At 50.8% G+C, this 20,795-nt stretch overlaps 1 protein-coding gene and 1 pseudogene across 1 annotated transcript; one reads left to right on the top strand and one right to left on the bottom strand.

Moving 5' to 3' along the window:
• Positions 1-5,903: 5,903 nt before the first annotated feature.
• Klhdc7a (kelch domain containing 7A) lies at positions 5,904-11,633 on the bottom strand. The gene is made up of 2 exons (XM_041651047.1): positions 7,401-11,633; positions 5,904-7,346 (listed from the first exon to the last, which is right to left on the bottom strand). The coding sequence occupies exon 1, from the start codon at positions 11,631-11,633 to the stop codon at positions 9,318-9,320; it is 2,316 nt and encodes a 771-aa protein (XP_041506981.1). The 3' UTR covers positions 5,904-7,346; positions 7,401-9,317.
• Positions 7,353-7,430, top strand: LOC121448984 (annotated as a pseudogene).
• Positions 11,634-20,795: the final 9,162 nt, after the last annotated feature.

Raw genomic sequence — 20,795 nt, 5'->3', positions numbered from 1 at the left:
CCTCAGAGCGCCCCAACCCCCAAGGCTGAGGTGGGAAACTGACGAACCACACCACCTGTATGTAGTTTCCTGGAGCTCCTTCGGGGGCGCTGAAGTCTGGGCAGTGCCAAGGCTGCTCTTGGAGCTAAGGCTGCTCTGGGCGGGCAGAGCACCTTTCAGTGCCCTGGAGGATTTAGGCGGGTAGTGGGACTGCAGAGCCATGGGCTTTCCTGACCTTGTGTGCCAATAGGGTGTTAAGTGACAGGGAAAAGGAGTGGCACAGCCCCTCTCACAGACAGGAAGGCAACCTGGTGGCCTGGGAGGCAGGTTGTGAGCCCCGTGCCGGGGGACATTACAGACAGGGCACAGTTAAGTTCCATAAAAGGCCATGGTGGGCACCAAGAACACACTTAGCTATTGACGGTTACTTCCTGTGGTCACCAGACAGATCTAGGTAGCTTTCCAGCTCCTCTCCCTTGTAATTGGGTGACCCTGGAAAGGAAAGCTACTTTGCTGTCTTGAACTCTAATTTTCTCAGTGAAAGTGGTGGCATTAGCTTAGACTTCACGGGCCTGTTGTGGATTGTCAGCTGCTACCAAGTCAGTGTCTCAAACCATAGCCACCTGCTTCTCATATGCATTTCTGCATTGGTGACTTGTGCCAGGTTCAGTCCTTGGTTCTGTTGGGCTCAGTTCCAGTGTCTGTGGTCAAGGTGAGTGGGTGACCCCAGGTTAGGGCCTTGGTTTGCTATTGACTGGGATAATTGCTCCATGTCGTTGTTCTGTGGCTAGCCTGGGTTTGTCTCTACAGTGGCAGTCTCAAGGCTTCTCTGAGCAAGGTGAGCAAACTCTATTCTCAGAAGTGCCTCTGGGACTGGGTAGACTATCAGCAAAAGGCCTGTAGCAGAACCATGAGGATTTGGCTTAGATCACTAGCACCCAGGTTTAAAAAGGGTGTGCCATAGCTTGCACCTGTGGTCCCAGTGTGGTGAAGCAGAAACAGGCAAAACCCTGGAGCTCACTGGCCAGCCAACCTAGCTGAACTGGTGGTTCCCAGTTTAGCGAGAGACTCTGTCTCAAAAATATAAAATGGAGAGTGACAGAGGAAGACCTGAGTCCTGACCACCACATACATGAACACATATGTGCATATGCAGTTCACAAGAACACAGACACAGATCCATACACGCGCGCGCGCACACACACACACACACACACACACACACACGGTCAATTTCCAAGCCTCCCACAGAGGTCAAGGCAAGTCATGTGACCAGATTCTAGTGGTGAAAGAATTGATGGGCAAGAGAGTGAGGAACTCATTTATCACACTTTGTCTGAGGATAAAATGAAATCACAGATGCCAGATGAAAGTGGCAGCTATTTGGGAGGCTAAGGCAGGTGAATCCCTTGAACACAGAAGTTCAGCGCTAACCTGAGTAACATAGCAAGACTCCATGACGAAGCTTGGTTCGGAAGGGTCATGGGTTGGAGAATGGTGTGACTGCTGATGAGCTTCCTAGAACTGATTGGTCCCTGAGGATCCCATGTTACCAATGGATCCAACTCTAATCAGTGGGTTCTGTTGATGGAATTATAATTGGAACCATCTAATTATGATGGAAGATGGTATTAAAGGAGGAGGCAAAGCCTCGTTGAGGGAAATAGGTCACTAGAAAATGGAAATTTTCCTGGTCCTTTGATATTCTCTGCTCTTTCTCCCCTGGCCTGAGCAGCTTTGTCCCACCACATGGTCTTGGCCTGGAGGCTCTGCCTTGATAGAGTCATACACAATGGATCCAGGGTTACATGGTTGACTCCTCTGAACCCGTGAACCAAAGTAAACCTCTATTCCTTTAAACTGTCCCCATGCATCTGCCATGCCGGGAACACCTGATGCCCAAGTCTCCTTAAAAAATGAAACTTTTTTTTTTTTTTTTGGATTTTTTCGAGACAGGGTTTCTCCGTAGCTTTTTGGTTCCTGTCCTGGAACTAGCTCTTGTAGACCAGGCTGGCCTCGAACTCACAGAGATCCACCTGCCTCTGCCTCCCGAGTGCTGGGATTAAAGGCGTGTGCCACCACCGCCCGGCATGAAACATGTTTTAAATGACACAGAGAACTTGGTTGGCTTGGGTGGCATCTGTCTGGAACTCCAGTAGGAGGATGCCTGCTTTGGGATAATGCTTTTTGTACACTGTAAAGTTTGTCACTCGTATTGCTTTAATAAAATGCTGATTGGCCAGTAGCCAGACAGGAAGTATAGGCAGGGCGTCCAGACTAGGAGAATTCTGGGAAGAGGAAAGGCAGAGTCAGTCACAAGCCAGATGCAGGGGAAGCAAGATGAGAATGCCTCACAGAGAAAAGGTACCAAGCCACATGGCTAAACACAGACAAGAATTATGAGTTTAAGTCATAAGAGTTTGTTAATAAGCTGTAGGGCCCTGGTCTGCCCTTGTTTTTGGGGTGCATTTGCAGAGATCCTTATAAAGCAGTTAGGTAAATAAGGACTCCCCCAAATCTGAATAAACTGGCATTCGACTGGTCTCCTTTTGAATGACCCTGGTCTCTGTGTGTGTTCTTTCAATCTCCAGGCCCTTGCTCCACTTGCGTACGGTGCAGTGGCACACAAACTGTACCGAGGGTGTAACACAGAATCGGGTGTTACAGTAAGCCTGAGTTAATAGGCCAAACAGTTTATAATTAATATAAGCTTCTGTATGTTTCTTTGGAACTGAATGGCTGTGGAACCAGGTGGGATAGAAACTTCCATCTACAGATGCCCACAAGTTTGAGGTTAACATGGTCTATATAAAGAGTTCCAGGCCAATTAGGGCTACTTAGCAAGACTCTATCTCAGGGCTGGAGAGATGGCTCAGTGGTTAAGAGCTCTGACTGCTCTTTCAGAGGACCCAGATTCAGTTCCCAGCACTGGCATGGCAGCTCACAACCTTCTGTATTTCCAGTTCTAGGGGTTCTGATGTCCTCTTCTGGACTCTGTTGGCACTAGGAATGCATGCAGGTGGCACACAGACATCTATTCAGACAAATATACTCATACACACAATAAAAAATAAGTCTTTCTAAAAAAATCCTTTTTCAATAAACAATGAGTTTATAAGCCTGGATGTTGAATTAATATGTAGCTAATGATTGCATTTCTCTCTGGAGATTCTCAGCATTAAAGATGGATCTGAGAAGGTTACATTATTCTGGGCACTGATCTTAGAATGATCAGAACTCTTTATTTCTTGTCCAGGGCTTGAAGTGTCTGGTAATGATATTCTCTTTCCTTCCAATGATGGCCCTCTGCAAGCTTGGACCCTCTTGTCCCCTCAGATCACACAGTTACAGGCTTTTGACTCCTGGCTAGGTAGGGGTTATGCTTTGGTCGGGTATGGAAGGAAAGTACACAAGACAGAACTTTGGCCTTCTGCAATTTAAAGATCAAAAAATCCCCTGACCAGAATCTCTGATAGGAGAAAAACTGAGGCTTAATTGGTAAACAGGAGAACTTATGGGATAGGGGAAGAGAAAAGAACCACTTACCTTGGAATGTGACTGAAGCCTCTGACTGTCTGAGAAACACACATTCCAACAGGATTAGCAGCATTTGCAGTGAAGGCTCTCCCACATAGAGCACTCCTTCCAAACATGGGCTGCTTTTCTTTCTTTTTTTTTGTTATTTTTTTTTAAATAGCTATGACCCAGCTTCACAACCCGAATGGACATGACTTTGAGTAGGGCTTTATTCCTTCCCCAAGACGTTCTCTTGGCATCTCCAATCAGACCTTGTTTATGTGAATGTACCCTACCAGCCTGCATCCCTGAGAGACTGAGTTTACTTACGGATTGCACCTTGCAGTAGCCACCTGCATGTGGCTCTGCAAAGACAATGAAGTGTGGGTCTTACCGAAGTTCAAGCCTTCACTCTGAGGGGGTCTTACTTTCTTCCCATGGGCCTTTTTCCTTCTCTTAGCCCCTGTCTTCAACTCTATTCTAACATATGTTTATTAAACCCTACTCAACTTTTAAAAGAAAATCACTTAAATAAAACAAGGTCTCATGTAGCCCAGGCTAGCCTCAAATGTGCTATGTAGCCAAGGCTGGCTTAATTACTCCTCTTGGCTACACATCCCAAGTGCTGAGATCACAGATCTGCACTACTGTGACTGGCTTAAATAGTGATTTTTTTTTTTAATTTGGTGCATTGTCCCCTCACCATTTTCCTCTGGGCTGTAAAGATAGTAACAAAGCCACATACCCTACCTTGGCATCAGGGAAGGATGGCAGCTTCCATCTCTACCTTGCATCTGCAGAGCCCAGGGGCTGAGAACGCTGGTGTTTCCATCACTTTGCTCACAAAAAAGGCCACGGAGACTTGGCTGCCACCTCATTTTTGGTTTTATTTTGACCCGCTTCTCGCTTTTCAAAGGCCCGGAGGCTGGGAGCTGTTTGCAGAGCTTTCCCTCCAGGTTGTCCTTTCTTCTGTCTCCCAGCTCCCCCAAGGGGCCTCCTGCCCTGGTTTCATCTCTTTCTGCTGCAGCCTCACATCTGCCTAGGGGCTGCTTCTAGCTGAAGCTTCAGCTTCAGGGGACTCCCAGGGGGTGGGACAGAGCCACTGTGGACTCTTCCAGGTAAGGCTGACAAAGTCTGGAAGCTCTGGATGTCTGTGACCATGTCTCTCCCTGCCAGGGTGTGCTCTCCCCTTTCTGAGGAGTGGTTACTCCCAACCCATAAGGGAAAGGTGCTCCTTTGGAGCTGGAGGGTTTCCAGGGGGCCTGAAGCTTTCTGATATTCCTCCGAACTCTAAATCATCCAAAGAAAATGGCAGTGTTCTGACCTGGGTAACCACCAATCGGCAAGCAGGTCGGTCCTGAACTCCCCTCCCTGCCTGACACAGCTGGTCCTTATGTCTGAAACCCAGACGCCCTGAAACAGGACTAGCTTTCATCTTGAGAGACCTCAGACCTCAGACAAAAAAAGAGCTTAATTCACAGACAGCCTGGCTCCTCAGAGGCCCTGGGCAAGGGAGCTGGGGTGTCGGGAGTGGTGGAAGTGGGGGACCCTGTCCTTCCAGCTGGACCCTCCAAGACAGCTGGGAGTTCTTCTGAGGAGTGTTCTGAAGCTGTCCTTGAGATTTTGGCTTAACAGGAAGTGTCTTGTTCTCACACTGTGCCCCTGGAGCTTGCTGGGGACAAACCCATTTTACAGATGTAGGCGCTGAGAGAATGAAGGTTCATAAGCAGAGGACGATTGGTTGGCATGGGTAAAGTGAGGTCGGAAAAATCCCAGGGATGGGGCTGGTATCCAGCCAAGGTGAGGTTGGCTTCCAGCACTCTTGTTTGTCTAGCATATCTAGTGGGGGCTCATGAATCCCAGACTGACCTCAAACTTACGATATAGCCAAGGATGACCTTGAATTTCTGAGTCTCCTGGCTTTACCTCCCAAGGGCCGAGTTTGTACACACGGTCCCACCACGCCCAGTTATTGCAGTGTCAGCGAGGTAACCCTGGGCTTCATGCCTGCTAGGCAAGCGTTCAACCAAGCCACACCCCCAGTCCCTCTAGCACACTTTAAAGAAATGAAGTCTTCAAATTTTGCCTCTAGGGAAGGTTTTTCCTTAGACTCCACCTGTAAACGGGGCAGTGATAGTGAGGAGCTGTGTACAGAAGCCGGTGTAATGTTGATGACGTCACTGCACTGAGAACCCTGCATGAAGGATGTCTGGGCCGCTCCCTCCCACCAGCCAGCTTTGACTCTCTCACTGAGCATTCCCAAGGTCAGCTGTGTGTCCTACGGTTCGAAAGGGGCAAAGCCCCAATTCTGGATAAATGTTAGAGGCTATGTTTGTTTTGGCAGCTGTGCGCTTCCAGATAGGACTTGAGCTGTCTTCTCTGATTCTGGAGGAGGCTTCAGAGAAGAATAAGGAAACAAAGACCATTTTATTTATGATAGAAAACGAAATCAACAGGGGGGACAAATCCACAGGCCCAAAGGGAGGGGAGCCTGTTTAAACAGAGTGAGATGCGTTCACTTGCTGGAATATTCTGTGACTATTGAAATGATGTTTACCCAGGGTTTGTAATAACACGGAAGATGCTTATTCTGAAAATGCCGTGTGCACAAGGAAGCAGCAGAATTGTATGTTCAGCACAAACACACCCGAGCAAAACCAATCCAAACAAAACCCACAAACAGAGGAAAGGGACCCGAGAGGCACACACCCCAGCAGGAGATGTCTTTGGGTGGCAGAAATGAGTTTTCTTATGCCCTTCTCTATCTTCCAATTGTCTCTTTACTTATTTTTGTATAAAGAGGGCATGGACTGGCTTAACGTGGAAAGTAACTCAAGCTTCATTTTCCTCCCCCTAAAAGCAGTAAGAACTCTTACTAGAAAAAAGCAAGGCAGACGGTCCTCAGAGAGCCGGCTAACACTTAGGTCCCGCGAAAGCTGAGACCAGGAGGTCGGTAAACCCCAGTCTACTCCCCAAAGTCAAGTGGTCAGCCTAGACTCCGAGCCCATGGGAAGCAGATGCCAGCTGGCTGCCCCCAGCTGCAGACAGGGACATGGTACCTGTGACTCCCTGGTAATTGTGCCGGCTGCTGCCACCAAGTTGGCTTCTCCCAGATCTGTCGTCTACCCCTCTTCCACCCTGTGGTTATACTCCTCAGAAGCACCTCCCTTCCTCAGCCTTTGTGGCAGAACCATTCCCCTTCCTGCTAGGTGCATCTCCCTAGTTCCTCCTCAGACACCATCTCATCAGGAGGCTGTCAGAGCACTTGCCTGGCTTTGCCCTTGTCTTAGCAGTTACTTGAGCTAAGTTCAAAGTCTCTCTTCCTGTGCTCAGTCTACGAACCAGCCTGCTCTCCTCCATTGGAACCCTGTTCCCCAGCCACAGAGCCGTGCCCAGTCCAAACAGCCTGCACGTGTTCATTTCACCAGTGAACTCTGACCACCGTGTCTAAGCTGGGTTCACTGGGTTACTTGGCTCCACTGTAACCCCTCCCATCCCCCAAACCAGCTCCTCGACAAGCCAGCTCTGACGTACCAGCCATGATTGCTGGGTTTCTGTTTTGAACAGTTTGGAAGTCAGGGATATAGGAATTGATTAGCGATGTCTGCCCCACAGAGCATAAGGGAGGCACAACAGACGGATCTCAATGGCCCCTCTCTCTATAAAGACCACGCTCACCATTCGCTGGTTCCTACCATTGGTGTGTCTCAGGCTTCTGAAAGTGTCTCAAGTGTGTTCCCTCTTCTCCTGGATAAAATCTATCCCAGACCCTTCTGAGGTCTTCTCAGCTTGGCTGCCCTCAGACATAGGCTCGCTTATGCCTGGGATCTGGAGGTATTTTCCAAAAGCACCTTGTCAAGACTATACTTTCAGGGATCATTTCTATAGTTTGTTACCAAAAGCACCTTGTCTTGACCTGGGACCACCATGCCAGGTAATCAGATTTTTTTTTTTTTTTTTTTTTTTTTTTGGTAATCAGATTTTTCTTTGGGCTGCCAGCTCGCAAATAATGACATGGAGAGTTATTATTAATTATGAAAGCCCGACCTTAGCTTAGGTTTCTCCCATTAGCTCTTATAATTTAAATTAGTGCATGTATTTTCATCTACTTTCTGTCAGGTTTCTCATTACCTCATCATCTCTCTGCACTGCCCACGCTGCTTCCTCCGCATCTGGCTAGCAGCTCTGCCTTCTTCCTAGAGTTCTCTCTCTGCCTAGAAGTCCCATCTATACCGCCTGCCTAGCTATTAGCTGTTCAGCTTTTTATTGCACCAATCATAGCAATACATTTTCACACGGCATACGAATATCCCACAACTTTCTTTGACTCTCTTTACTGAAGCGTTCCCTCCCACAGAGGTTGATGCCTGAGTATTGACATCAGTTGGCAGAGGGCAGGATTCCCTCCCTGAAGACCCACCATGGCCCAGATAGCCTTTCTCACTCAGTTCTCACTTGAGAATCAGTCAGCTGCTTCCTCCCCCCAGGTCCTCAGCCAGGGATAGTCACCTTACATGGTCCAACAAAAACCTCTTCTCATCTCCATGACAACCTCCTCCTTGATCTACATTCCAATCCTGCATCTTCCAAAAAGTTCCCCAGCCTCAATTCTAGCAGCTGTGTGGCTACCCATGGATCTGCTTGGTCATCAGTGGGATCTGGGGAAGACTTTAAAGGGACACAGAGCCCAGAGTGTTCTTCTCCTCCTTGTCAGGCCCACCCCAAATGTGACTCACACCTCGTGGTTCCTGGGTGGTTTCAAGAGCATCAAAAAGTTGGTTTTTGTCTCCCTCAGAATGGAACACAGGCATGGCAGAGTAAAAGGTGAGACCAGGTCCTCTGTCTTCCTCTTGGAATTGGGTCTCCTTGGAAGTCCCACTGGGATCTCCTCTCTCCTTAGCTCCATCCTGGACCTGCTTCTCCTTGTTCCTTCCCATCTGACCTGACAGACAGGATGGCTACAGACATGGAGAGGACCGTGCTGATGATCTGAATAGTGGTGGCCGTCCTGGCCTGCAGGCAGAGAGGATTCTGAACTCTGAGGAGAGTGCTGTGGTCAGGTGGGGGTGGACATGGCAGTGGCCTAGAAAAAGGGGAGTCTAGAACCACATCCGGACCCCATCTCCCAAGACTTCGGCAGACCAACGACTAATGTTCATCTAGTAATCACATAGAACCTGTGCTCAGATGGAGGCTTCTCTTCCTTCCAGCACACAGAACTGGAGGCAACCGAAAAAGAAAAGCAGGCGGCGGTCAGTGTGCTCCGCAAACAGGTGTCCCCGTGGGTGCCTTCAGTTTTAGTTCCGCCAGTCCTTCTGGCTGAACCTCTGGGCTATCCTGAGCTCCTTCCTGCTTCTGCCCAAACCTGCGCCTTCAGTTGTTCCCACCTGTGCTTTAGATGCTTCTAGATGCTTCAAAGTGGGTCCCAATGCTGGTCTGTGGTAAATCACAGAAAGTCAAGCAGCTTCAGGGGTCCCTAGGGGTCCCCGGCACCTGGAACTGTGATCAGGATAAGCCTAAGGTCCCGAGTTTCAGTGGGGTCCTGAAATCGCCCCTGCCAGGAATTCTAATTTGAAGTACAGCGCTGGTCTGTCGCTCACACAGTTGTGGACACCCACTGTCCTGGAATGCTGGGCTCTGGCTTCACTGTTTCAGCCTGCCTGCCAACCAACCACGGAGGTGCAAGAATTCCCCCAAGGCCCTGTAGCCTATGGTGGAGAGATAATTTTCTACCCTTCTGCTGTGTTCCTGCCTCTACCTCTTATCCAGAGTGATGGGCAGAGAGCTTTGCTGCATCCCCATGGAGCACCGCAGAGGGGCTGTTAGACAGGGGTTTGAGGCATATCAGGGAAAGGAAGAGTCAGGACGGTAGGCAGGAGGGTGCCCCGTGCAGCAGGGAAACCCTGTAGGTCCTTAGGCACAAACCTGGGCGAGATGTGGTCGGCCAGGAAACAGAGCATGCGCTTGCGCCCCACACAGTAGATATGATCATCCACCACCGCACACTGGAAGGCTTCAGGGTAGGGCAAGCGGTACGTGGCGCACTCATACCAGAGGCGGGTGCTGGAATTGCAGCGGTACACGCTGATGCCCAGGCTACGGTTGAGGTCAAAGCGGTAGAGAAAGCCATTGACTGCCACCATCTCAGCGGTGCGGTCCTTGCTGCCTCCCGTGGGGCCCGCCCACCAGCGCTGCTCCTGGGTTGAGAATCTGAGTAGCAAGTAGCGCAGGCTGCCTCCAGTGACAAAGATCTCATTGGCGCACACTGTGGCTGTGTGTGCCAAGGCAAATGTGTCATTCGGGAGTGGCGGGGCAAAGGTCCAGCGGTCCACTCGAGGGTCGTAACGCTCCACGGTGTTCAGACACTCACCTCCAATGGCATAGAGGTGCCCCTCAAGGGCTACCAGCCGGCAGTGCGGCCGGGCCTGGTTCAGTGGGCACACTTCACTCCAAATTGCAGTCAGTGGGTTGTAGCAGAAGACACGGTTGGAGGGTTGGCCCCCGGGTCCCTGACAGCCAGACACCACGAACAGATAATTGAAGAGAGTACAGACAGCACAACCCCGGGACATGGCTTCCACGGGCAGCTGGGCCAGCGGGTGCCAGGCATCCTGCACATTGTCATAGCAACAGAGGCTGCCACTGTCTTCCTGGGGACACACGTCGGCCACCACCAGGCGCTTGTGGCCACGGAACCGTCGCTGGAGGATCAGCTCTCGTTCTGTCCCACTCAGGCCCCCGTAGATGGCTGTGCTGCGGAGGACCTGGAGGTAGTTATCACTCATGACCTTGTAGGCTGCCTCCTTCAGAGCCTCTAGGCCCTGCCTCTTGGCCAAGGTTAGCACCTCGGAGCAATTGCCCAGGTCCAGGTGGACTTCCTGAGCTGAAGCCGGGGTGAGCTGGATGTGGAAGAAATTGGTGCCAGCTATGAGTTGCACATGGGGCTCCCCATGGCTACAGGCTGAATCTATCTGAGCTTTCTGATCCAGGTGGGCAGGAGGGGGCGTCCTGAAGCCTTCAGGCTGCAGCTGGAGTTCCGGGTTCTCAGCGATCTGCAGGAGACTCACCTTTCTGCTGAAGCCTGGTGTGGAGGGGGATGGCACAGGAGGTGGGGTCATGACTTCAGCTGTATTCTCTGGATTATCAGCTGGGTCTCTGGAGTTGGCTCCTGTGACCAGGGGCTCTGGCCCAGGCCCAGGGGATGGAGCATCGTTTAGAGCTGCCGTGAAGGGGACCGGCCTGGAGACAGCCTTGGATGTGGACTCCACAAAATAGTCATATACCCTGCCCTTCAGTATGGGCCCCGGTCCCTCTGCCTTCTGTATAATATTCTCCTCCATCCGGATCCGGGCCACGGATGAGAAGGTGTAGGAGGCATTGGTGGCTCCTTCCCGCTGCTGCGTGGCCAGGCCCATGTCTGCAGCAGCCTGGAGGGCCCTAGCCTCTCCTCTGCTGACCCCTGTCACATGGGTGAAGGCCCAGCTCTGTTTCATGTCACTGCTCACTACTGTGGGATCAGTGCAGCAGTTGGGGGCTCCCGGGTCCCCAGACCCTGTTTGCTCTGGGGGTCTGTTGTCTGGCCATGGAGAGCTCTTGTCACCCATCCAGCAGCAGCCCACTCCTGGGGCAAGTCTGGCTGGGGAATTTATGGGTTCACAGCCCAAATGGGGGAGGTGGGGAGGGCTGGGCTTACCTCTAGCAGCTGTTCCGGCTTCTTCCTGGCCACCGCAGGGAGGAGGCACCTGCTGAGAGACTGGGCTCTCCCCTCCCTGATTCTCACTGGAACCTTTCCTTGTGAACTCCCCAGATCTGGGGGTGACCACTTGGCAGGAGTCTCCCGGGTCGTCCAAGCTGCCGTCCAGCGGGGCCCCAGCCCCCTTGCTGGTCTTCCTGCGTCTTGTCCCCCTTGGCAGGGTCCCTGGAGAAGCCCTCTGGAAGGCAGCTTGCCCCCAGCCCTCTGCGTCATCATCTGCCTTGTTATTTCTCCCTGCTTGCCCAGCTGGGGCAGGCCTGGACCTGTAGAGTTTGTAAGCCGCAGTCACCAGGAGCAGCGCAGCTGCAGACAGCACCACCTTGCTGGTCAGTTGCATGTCCAAATGCCAGTCGTAGGTCTCTGCTCCAGCTCCGGTGGGAAGCATGCTGGCCAGGGACAGAGGAATGCCAAGAATCTGATTAATGATTGCCCAATAAGGACCAGTTCCTGGATCCTGCTGCGGAGTGGGAGGGAGTCCCTAGCCGGTTCTGGCTAGCTGAGTTCCTGGAGCAGAGGTGACTTTGTGTTGGCTGAGGTGGCACTGGGGCAAGGGATGGTTAAGGTCACTGCTGGCCTCTTTCGATCTTTCCCTGAAGTTGGGGGGTAGGGGTCCTAACCTGAGGCTGAGCTCGAGATCAGCCTCCTGCCGCGGCTGGAGAGCACTCGGAGTATCAAAGAGGCAGGAAGCTCCGAGAAGATCCGTCACCTGATACCTGGAAGCATGTGCAGCTGGATTCTGTGTGCAGTGTGTTTGTTTTCTCTTTTGCAAATGCTTGGGTGGGAGGCTTGGGCAGCTTTTGTCGTGGTTCCTGGGGCAGGTGGAGCCACAGGTCCTGGGCCAGTAGGGACGGTCCTGGCCCCAACAGAGGGGTCAACATTTAACTGACCAGGCGAGGAGGCAGTGGGGGAGGCTGAGCCTGGGCCAGCAGCCAAGCCACTTGACCAGGCTCTTGACCGCTTCTACCATCTGGGTCTGACAAGCTGAGGAGAAACCAGCCCTGAAGCAGATGGGGAAATGCAGTGCATCAGAGAAAGTGAGACGCTAAAACACACCCTCTTCTTTAGGAGGAGCCAACCTCCTAGGCAAAGAGGTCGGTGGAGGACGGACATCCCTCAACCCGAACCCACATGCACGCTAACATCAGCACTGCGGACCATGGACCCAATCTGCCCAAGTTTGCTATTCACCATGTGAACTCAGGGGAGTAACTTTCCTTCTCTGTGCCTCCATTTCCCTGTCTGAGAAGTGGAGGGGGAAGGACGGCAGGTGGACCGGCTCAGGTTGTAGTTAACATGTGGGAAGCCCCTTGTTGCTAAAGCTCTAGGAGTCTGAGCTGTTCCTATCCCTGCTTCTCTGGGAGTCTCAGCTGCTCCTATCCCTCCTCCCCGCACACACCAGGGTCCTCTAAGGGTTCTCACGGGTGGGTGCAGAGGTCGCAGCTGCAAGGGAGTTTCCAAGTCAGTGAGCAAGAGCTGGGCCCAGCCCTGCTCCGCGGAACCCTCCATCCGTGCCCAGGATTCAGGTGGCTGAGCTGCCTAGACTCCCTTTGCACACGGTCTACTCTTCTTTTGGTGTTGTCTTCTGACTGCAAAGTGAAAATAAGATCCATTTGGAGGGCCCAGGAGCTTGGTTCTGAGGGCTCTGATTGTGGGAAACGCTACACTTTGTGTGTGTGTGTGTGTGTGCGCGCGCGCGTGTGTATACATACATTCCATAGCATACATGTGATGATCAGAGGCCAACCTTAGGAGTGTTCTCTCCTCCCACCGTGTAAAGCCTGAATACTGAACTCAGTTTGCCAGGCTTGACTGAGAGCTTCTACCCACAGAACCATCTTGCTGGCCTCCTAGGATCCTTACTCCCTTATCAGGGTGACCCTCTACTCCACAGCCTCAGTTTACCCTTCTGTGTTATGTCCAGGTTCAATCAAACTCCAGGCCTCCCTGGGTCCTTCCATGGTGCCTCACTGAGCTCTTCATCCTTCCGAACTGGCCTTTCCTTCCTCAGCCTGTTTCCCAGGCTTTGTTCTATCCAAAGGCCCCAGCAAGGCATTAGTCTTCTGTGAGATTGACTCCTAGTGGCCCAGTGGACCTGGACTTAGTGGAGCAGATCCAGCAAGGGAGGGGCTGTCAGCTGAATCAGGTGGGCTTTTGGTCAGGTCAGAGCGCATGCTCACACATGAAATGGTGGTCTCCACCTCTCGGCGCTCTACTTGTGAATGTTTGAGATGTGGCTGTATTGCTCCTCTGTTACAGGGAGGCCACCAGAGCAGAGAATGCAGCCATGGGAAGAGGGTCTGTCACTCATGGTCCTGAAGAGGAGGGGGAGTGTCTATTTTGGGGGGGGGGGGCTCCAGGAAGGTCAGAGCACAGAGGGATAGGGGAAGTCAAGGCTGAGCATTGCTCATCGGGAAGGTCATAAGCCACAATTCATGCAGAGAAGGCAGAAGAAGGGAGACTCTGGGGTCCCTGGAGGCAGCATCTCCCTTCCAGGGTGTTAGGATTCTAGTTCAGGCTTCCATCTGCAGGTGAACAAACGCTACCTAAAGGCCATAAATTACAGACTTTTTTTTAAAGTCTCTGTTTAGAGAAAACCGAAATGAACAAATGAAGACAGAAGTGAAATTAAAAGATAATTGGAAGCTTATATCAGGCTTCTGTGGATGTGCCTGCCTGCCACCAATCTGGTCTCCTGCATGCTCAGGCAGGATAAATTGAGAACTCTCATGGTAGCCCCAGGGGAAGACTGAGCCCTCACGTGGCTGCCACACAGATCAACAGGCTCATTCTGAGCAGGCATCTTTGCATCCGCATCCACTAGGCCTCTGCTGTGCCCAGTTCAGTTTCCCAGGGTGGAGCTCGCAACCCTGGTGACCGTGGTAAGTGAAACCCAGGACTGAGGAAGGTTGGTGTGGAGAATGAGGGACAGGGACACTGGAGAAACGTGGAAGACAGATGTGTGCCCTCTTCATGTACAGTGAGTGCCTTCATGTGCCCACACATGAGGGGAAGTGTGTGGATCTTTGGAGAGCAAAGGTCAGAGATGAGTTGACCCTGGTTTGGCCAATGAGGAAACTGAGGTTCAGAGTGTATGGGCCAAATGTGGGGGCTCACTGCTGGAATCCGGCACTAAACAGTCAGAGGGAGGTGAATTCAAAGTCGGCTTCAGTTACATAGTGAAACTGTCTCAAAATACACACTCACACACAATCATCCTCTCAGACCCTCCTAAGTTCAAACGAACTCACACTCAGTCACGCGCACTAACTCACACATTCACATATTCACATTAGGACTCAAACATGCTGGGCAATGGTGGTGCACGCCTTTAATCCCAGCACTTAGAAGGCAGAGGCAGGTGGATCTCTGTGAGTTCAAGGCCATCCTGGGCTACAGAGTGTGTTCCAGAGCAGCCAGGCTACACAGAGAAACCCTGTCTCGAAAAACAAACAAACAAAAAAAGACTCAAATTCCTTTGTGTTCACAATACTTATACACTCAAATAAACACTTCTCACACAACATTCCCCCTCACCCTTGCACACCCACACACTCTCTTGTTGAATCACACTCTCAAACATTTATAAACATCCTCACGAACACACTCGCACATCACAGCCCTATGCTCACACACACCTTTTTACATACTCACAACACCCTCAAATATACACATGATCACACTGACACACACGCACAACATTGTTAAACAATCACACTCACAATCACACAACCCTCAAACTCTCTTCCTCTCCTGTAATCACAGTCACACTAATACACTCTCATACATGCATAGTATTGCACACTTACGCACACACTCAAATGCCAACACACAGTCACAGAGATACATGGAGTCTTACATATGTGCAGTTCCCATACAGACTCACAGCTCACACATCCAGATACACACTCTCAGATGTATACAAGCACAGTCTCACTCACTCACACACACAGCGACATGAATTTACACATACACAGTGTATGTGTATATACACTTGCCCTCTGATGGAGGAGGGTCATCTTTCTATCTGTTGTTTCATTGGTTAAGTAATAAAGAAACTGCTTGGCCTCTGATAGGACAAAAAATTAGGTAGGCAAAGTAGACAGAACAGAATGCTGGGAGAAAGAAGCTGAGTCAGTGAGTCGCCATGATTCTCCCACTCCAGGCAGACGCAGGTTAAGATCATTCCTGGTAAGCCAGCTCGTGGGCTACACAGATTATTAGAAATGGGCTAGTCCAGGTGCAAGAGTTACCCCCCAAAAAAGGGGCTAGATATAATGGGCCAAGCGGTGTTTAAAAGAATACAGTTTCTGTGTAATTATTTCAGGGCATAAGCTAGAGCTAGCCATGTGGGCGGCCGGGTGCCGGGGATGCAGCCCCACCACTCCTATTACAACAGCCCTCCACACATGTTCTCACCTTCAAAACATACACAGACTCTCACAGGTTCACACAAGCGTGCTCAACAGAACCACACGAAATCACACCATCGTTTACACTTACACGATCTTACACACGCACATCACACTCGCATAGTCACAGGGACACAGTCTTTACTGACGTGCTCTGACACACTCGTGCCTGCCCACAGAATCACACTCTCATACACTTGTGAATACATGAACTCACACAGTACTCGCTCGTGCCTTCCCGCTTACACTGATGCACCCACACAAAATCATACGTACAATCACACACAACGGGTCTCACACACACAGACCACACTGCCACACACTCATGCACCCACACACTTGCACCCTCATTCGGTCTCATACCCACGTTCACTTGTGCACATCCAATGGGCACTGGGATTATAGATGTAGGTCGCGGTGCCTGGCTTTTGACACGGGCGGTGGGGATCTGAAGTCAGGACCACAGGTTTCTTCAGCAGGCCCCGTGACAACGGGACCATCACTCCCTTTAGAGATGAAGAGGTTGCGACTCCTAGGAGACAAGAGTGCCTCCACATTCAAGGTCTCTTGCGGAAGTCAGTTTCCTCTTTGACCTTGGACCATGTTCCAGGTGAGCCCAGATCAGCAGCAGTAACACCAGGACTCAGGAAAGGACAAGGCTTGCTGTGGTTGGTGAAAGGGGTCCTGGCCTGGAAGGAGTTTCCAAGTCTTGTCATGAAGGGCTATGCTGTTTAGATTTAAGAAATAAAATAAGCGTGAGTGGTGTGTGCCTATGAATTTGATGGCGAAATTGACTGTGAAATTCATGGTTGCCATAGGAGACAGCAGCCTGTCCTGGTGTTTTCTTCCTGGGGTGGAAGAAGGTGAGGGCAGGAAACATCCCGAGGTGGGAGCACGAGTCAGTAAAGTCTTCCTGCGTGGCCAAGATCCTTCTTCACTGTGGACTTGGAGCCTGCAGTATCGCTAAAAACAGTGGCCAGAGCAGCGTTCATTGGGTTCCTTCCACCATTTTGGCTCCATGCTTGAAGGAGCTACAGATGCCACCTCCTCCAGCTCTCAATGGCCTGGCCAGGCTGTAGATTTACGTCCACTGCTGAGTAAATCATCCCTCAAGCCTTTCTTGAACAAGTCTTGCTAATTGCCGCCAAACAGCATGGCCTAGAAACTGGTTAGCATGATGGATTTGGGTTCTACCATTGTCCCCCAAATCAAAAATCTTTTTTTTTAGATCCTGAATGCATCTAGGGAGGGACCAGAAGTACCCAGACAGATGTCCAAGTCACCATGACCTTGAAAATCAACTGCACGACCCTGGAGATTGAGAGCCCCTGTGTTGTCTCCCATCCTGAGGCAGTGGCCCCTGGATATTTGAGTTCTTGTATGGTCTACTTCCTTTTAAATTTATTTATTATGATGATTTTTAAATTATTTAAAGTGCATAGGTGTTTCCCACACATGTGCATATGTGTACCACACACATATGCATGTTTGGGGACTGTGGAAGCCAGAAGAGGGCAGTGGATCACCTGGAATTGGAGTTACAGATGGCTGTGAGCTGCCCTGTGGGTGCCAGGAACCAAATCTCTGTCTTCTGGAAGAGCAGCCAGTGTTCTTAACCACTGAGCCATCGCTCCAGCCCCTAGTTTTATTATTTTTAATTGTGTGTAGATGCATGTGTTTATATATGCATGTGAGTGCAGGTGCATGCATGTGTTTATATGTGCATGTGAGTGCATGTGCGTGCATGTGTTTATATGTGCATGTGAGTGCAGGTGCATGCATGTGTTTATATGTTCGTGTGAGTGCAGGTGTGTGCATGTGTTTATATGTGCATGTGAGTACAGATGTGTGCATGTGAGTGCATGTGAGTGCATGTGTTTATATGTGCATGTGAGTGCAGGTGTGTGCATGTATTTATATGTGCATGTGAGTACAGATGCGTGCATGTGAGTGCAGGTGTGTGCATGTGTTTATATGTGCATGTGAGTGCAGATGCGTGCATGTGAGTGCAGATGCGTGCATGTGAGTGCAGATGTGTTCATGTGTTTATATGTGCATGTGAGTGCAGGTGCGTGCATGTGTTTTTATGTGCATGTGAGTGCAGGTGTGTGCATGTGTTTATATGTTCATGTGAGTGCAGATGCGTGCATGTGTTTATATGTGCATGTGAGTGCAGGTGCCTTCAGAGACCAGAAATGGTAGAGTCCCTGGAGAGCAGATGGCTGTGAGCTGTCCCATCTCACCCTGTCTCAGCTGGAAACTGAACTCAGGTCCTTAGAAAAGCAGCCTTAGCCACTGACCTATCTCTCCAGCCCCATTTCCTTTCTCTATCCCTCCCTCTCCTCTTCCTTTCCCTTCCCTACCTTCCCTACTTTTCCCTTCCCCCCACCTTTCTATACAGGGTATTTTATAGATCAAGTTGATCTCAAACTGTCTAAACAGCCAAGGATGGCTTTGAACTTCCCATCCGTCTGCTGTCACCTCTCAGGTATTGCTTGTGTGGTGCTGGGGATTGAACCTTGGGCTTCCTGCATTTTAGGTAAATGCTCTACCCACTGAGCTACGTCCAGCCCCTGCTGATGGAAGTGTTCCTCTGTGCCCCACTGTTTCTCTGTCCCTCAAACAGGTGTGATGGTCCCCATTTTGTGGGGTTGTTTTTCAGGAAACAGGTCGGAATGGCCTAGAGGACTCACGGTGCCAAGCAGCCAATAGATGATTGACTGTGGGTAGGTGATGGCTTAGAAGAGCAGTGCCCAGTCTTATGTCGCGGGTCTCCTGGACAGGACTTCATATGGATTTTCTCCCACAAATCTTCGTGCCTGCCCAGAAGGCAGAATGGTCTGTATTTTAACAGGACACAGATGATAGATATGTTGCTTGCCCAGAGTTGCACAGTTAAAAAGCAGGCAGTTGTGGGAGGCAAGCCATGAGCCTCCCAGGCTACAGACTTGTTCCCAGCAGGGTGGCCTCCTCCTGGTGTCTTGGTCTTGTAACCTCCTAGCAGGGACAAAGATGGTTTAAAGACACTGTTCTCTCACTCTGGGTATCGAACTATTGAAACAGTGGACTCTGGGATCCTTGGAATCTCAGGCTGGGAGAGGGAGAACCTAAAGCTTGGGCCAGCAGGGGAAGAAAGTGTTCTTACAGGAGAGGTAACAATGAGTCAACAGTGGGCAGGACCGCAGCTTGACCTGGACTCCTCAGATGTACACATCTGTGGCCTCTACCTAAGCATTAACCTCACATCTGGACCCCAGAGATGGACTTGGGGATGTTATTGGATGCCTTTGTCCCTCTTCCAGATATGATCATATTGAGAAAGTCTGTTTCCTGTTTTTACTATTAATTTGGCTGCTTTAGTCGGCTTATCAGGAGCAGGTGGCCGAGTCTGGCTTGCTAAGGCACAGACTGTCTGTCATACCCAATCCAGTTACTGTCCCTCCTCTACAGGATCCCTGATGCCTCCCACCTTGCCACGCTGGCCAGCTGTACAGCGCTCCCTGAGCCTGGCTGTCCTCCCAGACGTCTTAGGACACCTTTCTTCGGCTCTAGCATTGCCTTTTCTGCCACAAGCTGGCTACAGAACGTCCTGGGGCTCCCCAAAGCCTCTCCAATCAAATCTAAATGGCTGGTCCATTCTCCCCAGTCCCTGTGATGTCCTGGCCTCATTTGTCACTGTCTCCAAATACCCGTTCTGCTTCAGCCAAGCTCATCTGTATACTGTCCCGTTGTCTCTGCCACCACACGGGCCATTTCTCTACTCATGGCGCTCCTCCCGGGATCTTTGCGGTACCGCATTCACATTGGCAAAATCCAAGCTTGAAACCCAGTTTTGCCCTTAGGGCATCACACCAGGGCAGAAGTTTTCCGCTCAGACCCAGCCCTTAGGCACTCTGAATATAGCCCTAGGTGTTGGGTCGTGGCTGCAAAGATGAATACTCATGGAAGATTTTGGAGCAATTCTGGAAGGCTCCAGCCCCATGCTAAAGGCAGGCACACACTGAGTTCTTGAGCAATCCATGTCGGATTGGCTCCTCAGAGGAGTGGTAAGGTTTGAAGTATGAATTTTAGATTTCCTTTCTGCATGAAAAGGCCAAATAAGTTTAGAAGCACTGCACTGAGACCCCCCGGGCCTCGATTTCTCCATCTCTAAAATGGGGCCAGTGAGACTTGCTTCTAATTGTTGCTGTTGCAATCAGTTAAGGATACTGTGACTTTGGGGCTCCAGCATTCTGTGGACGGGCTGGGGAGGCATCCACAGTCAGAGAAGCAAAGACTTTCTGGGCTCTACACGGTGTTAAGGTTTTAACATTGCACAGGTGTCCACCAGAACTGCTCCAGGCCATTGCAAACCAATGCCTTGCAGAGGGAAGGTGCAGCGGGCAGAAGGTAGAGAGGGTGGCTAAGTGAGAAGAGGAATAAGGGCTGCAGCCTCGACGCTGGCCTTGAGCATTCAATCAGGAGGCAGCAGGCTGCAGAGGGGCCTGATCCCTTGGGGACTTGATCCTTTGGGGACCTGGTGCTGGCGATGGAGGAATTTTGCTGAACACCGACTATGGCCCAGGCCTGAGCTTGGGACTTCCTATCCTTTGTTAGTCAATCCTCATGACAGGCCTGTAGCAGACACAGGACGAGTGTCTGTTCAATTATGGTTCAGATGGGTTTTCCTGGACAACCAGAAACATTTTATTCCCCAGACTCCTTTGCAGTTGGACAAGAGGCCTTTGGCTGAGTCACAGCCTGAGAGGGACAAGCAGAAGTGACCAGGTGGCTGAGTCCACAAAGGAAGGGACGATTGGTTTTCATTCTGCCTCTTTCCTTCTCTCTCCTGCTCTGGTGGACAGGAAGTCCCCACGACACTGCTACATCTCCAGTTCACCTTGAAAATAGCCTACTGTTGACTTAGTCACTGAGGCATTGAGCTTGCTGCTTGCAGAAGCTTCTGGATTGATATGGAATTCTGTGGGTGGGGGTGGGATGCTAAGGGAGCTGAGTTTTAGTGGATACGTGAGGCCCTCTCAAACTACGTCTGTTTGTACAAAAGCAGGAGTTGGGTTAATGGACCCCTGTAGAAGTGGTCAGAATGAATTCCTAACTGGGTAGAATGACAGGGGACCAAGAAAATGGTGGCCCTTGAA

Source organism: Microtus oregoni, unplaced genomic scaffold (assembly GCF_018167655.1).
Source record: "Microtus oregoni isolate MIOR12 unplaced genomic scaffold, Mior012 000005F_ref0000423, whole genome shotgun sequence".
In the NCBI taxonomy this organism is placed as follows: Eukaryota; Metazoa; Chordata; class Mammalia; order Rodentia; family Cricetidae; genus Microtus; species Microtus oregoni.
This window is presented reverse-complemented; position numbering and strand designations above follow the sequence as displayed.

Bases quoted from the DNA above. Each gene is read 5' to 3' on its own strand.
- Klhdc7a (XM_041651047.1), bottom strand. From the start codon at position 11,633: ATGCTTCCCACCGGAGCTGGAGCAGAGACCTACGACTGGCATTTGGAC.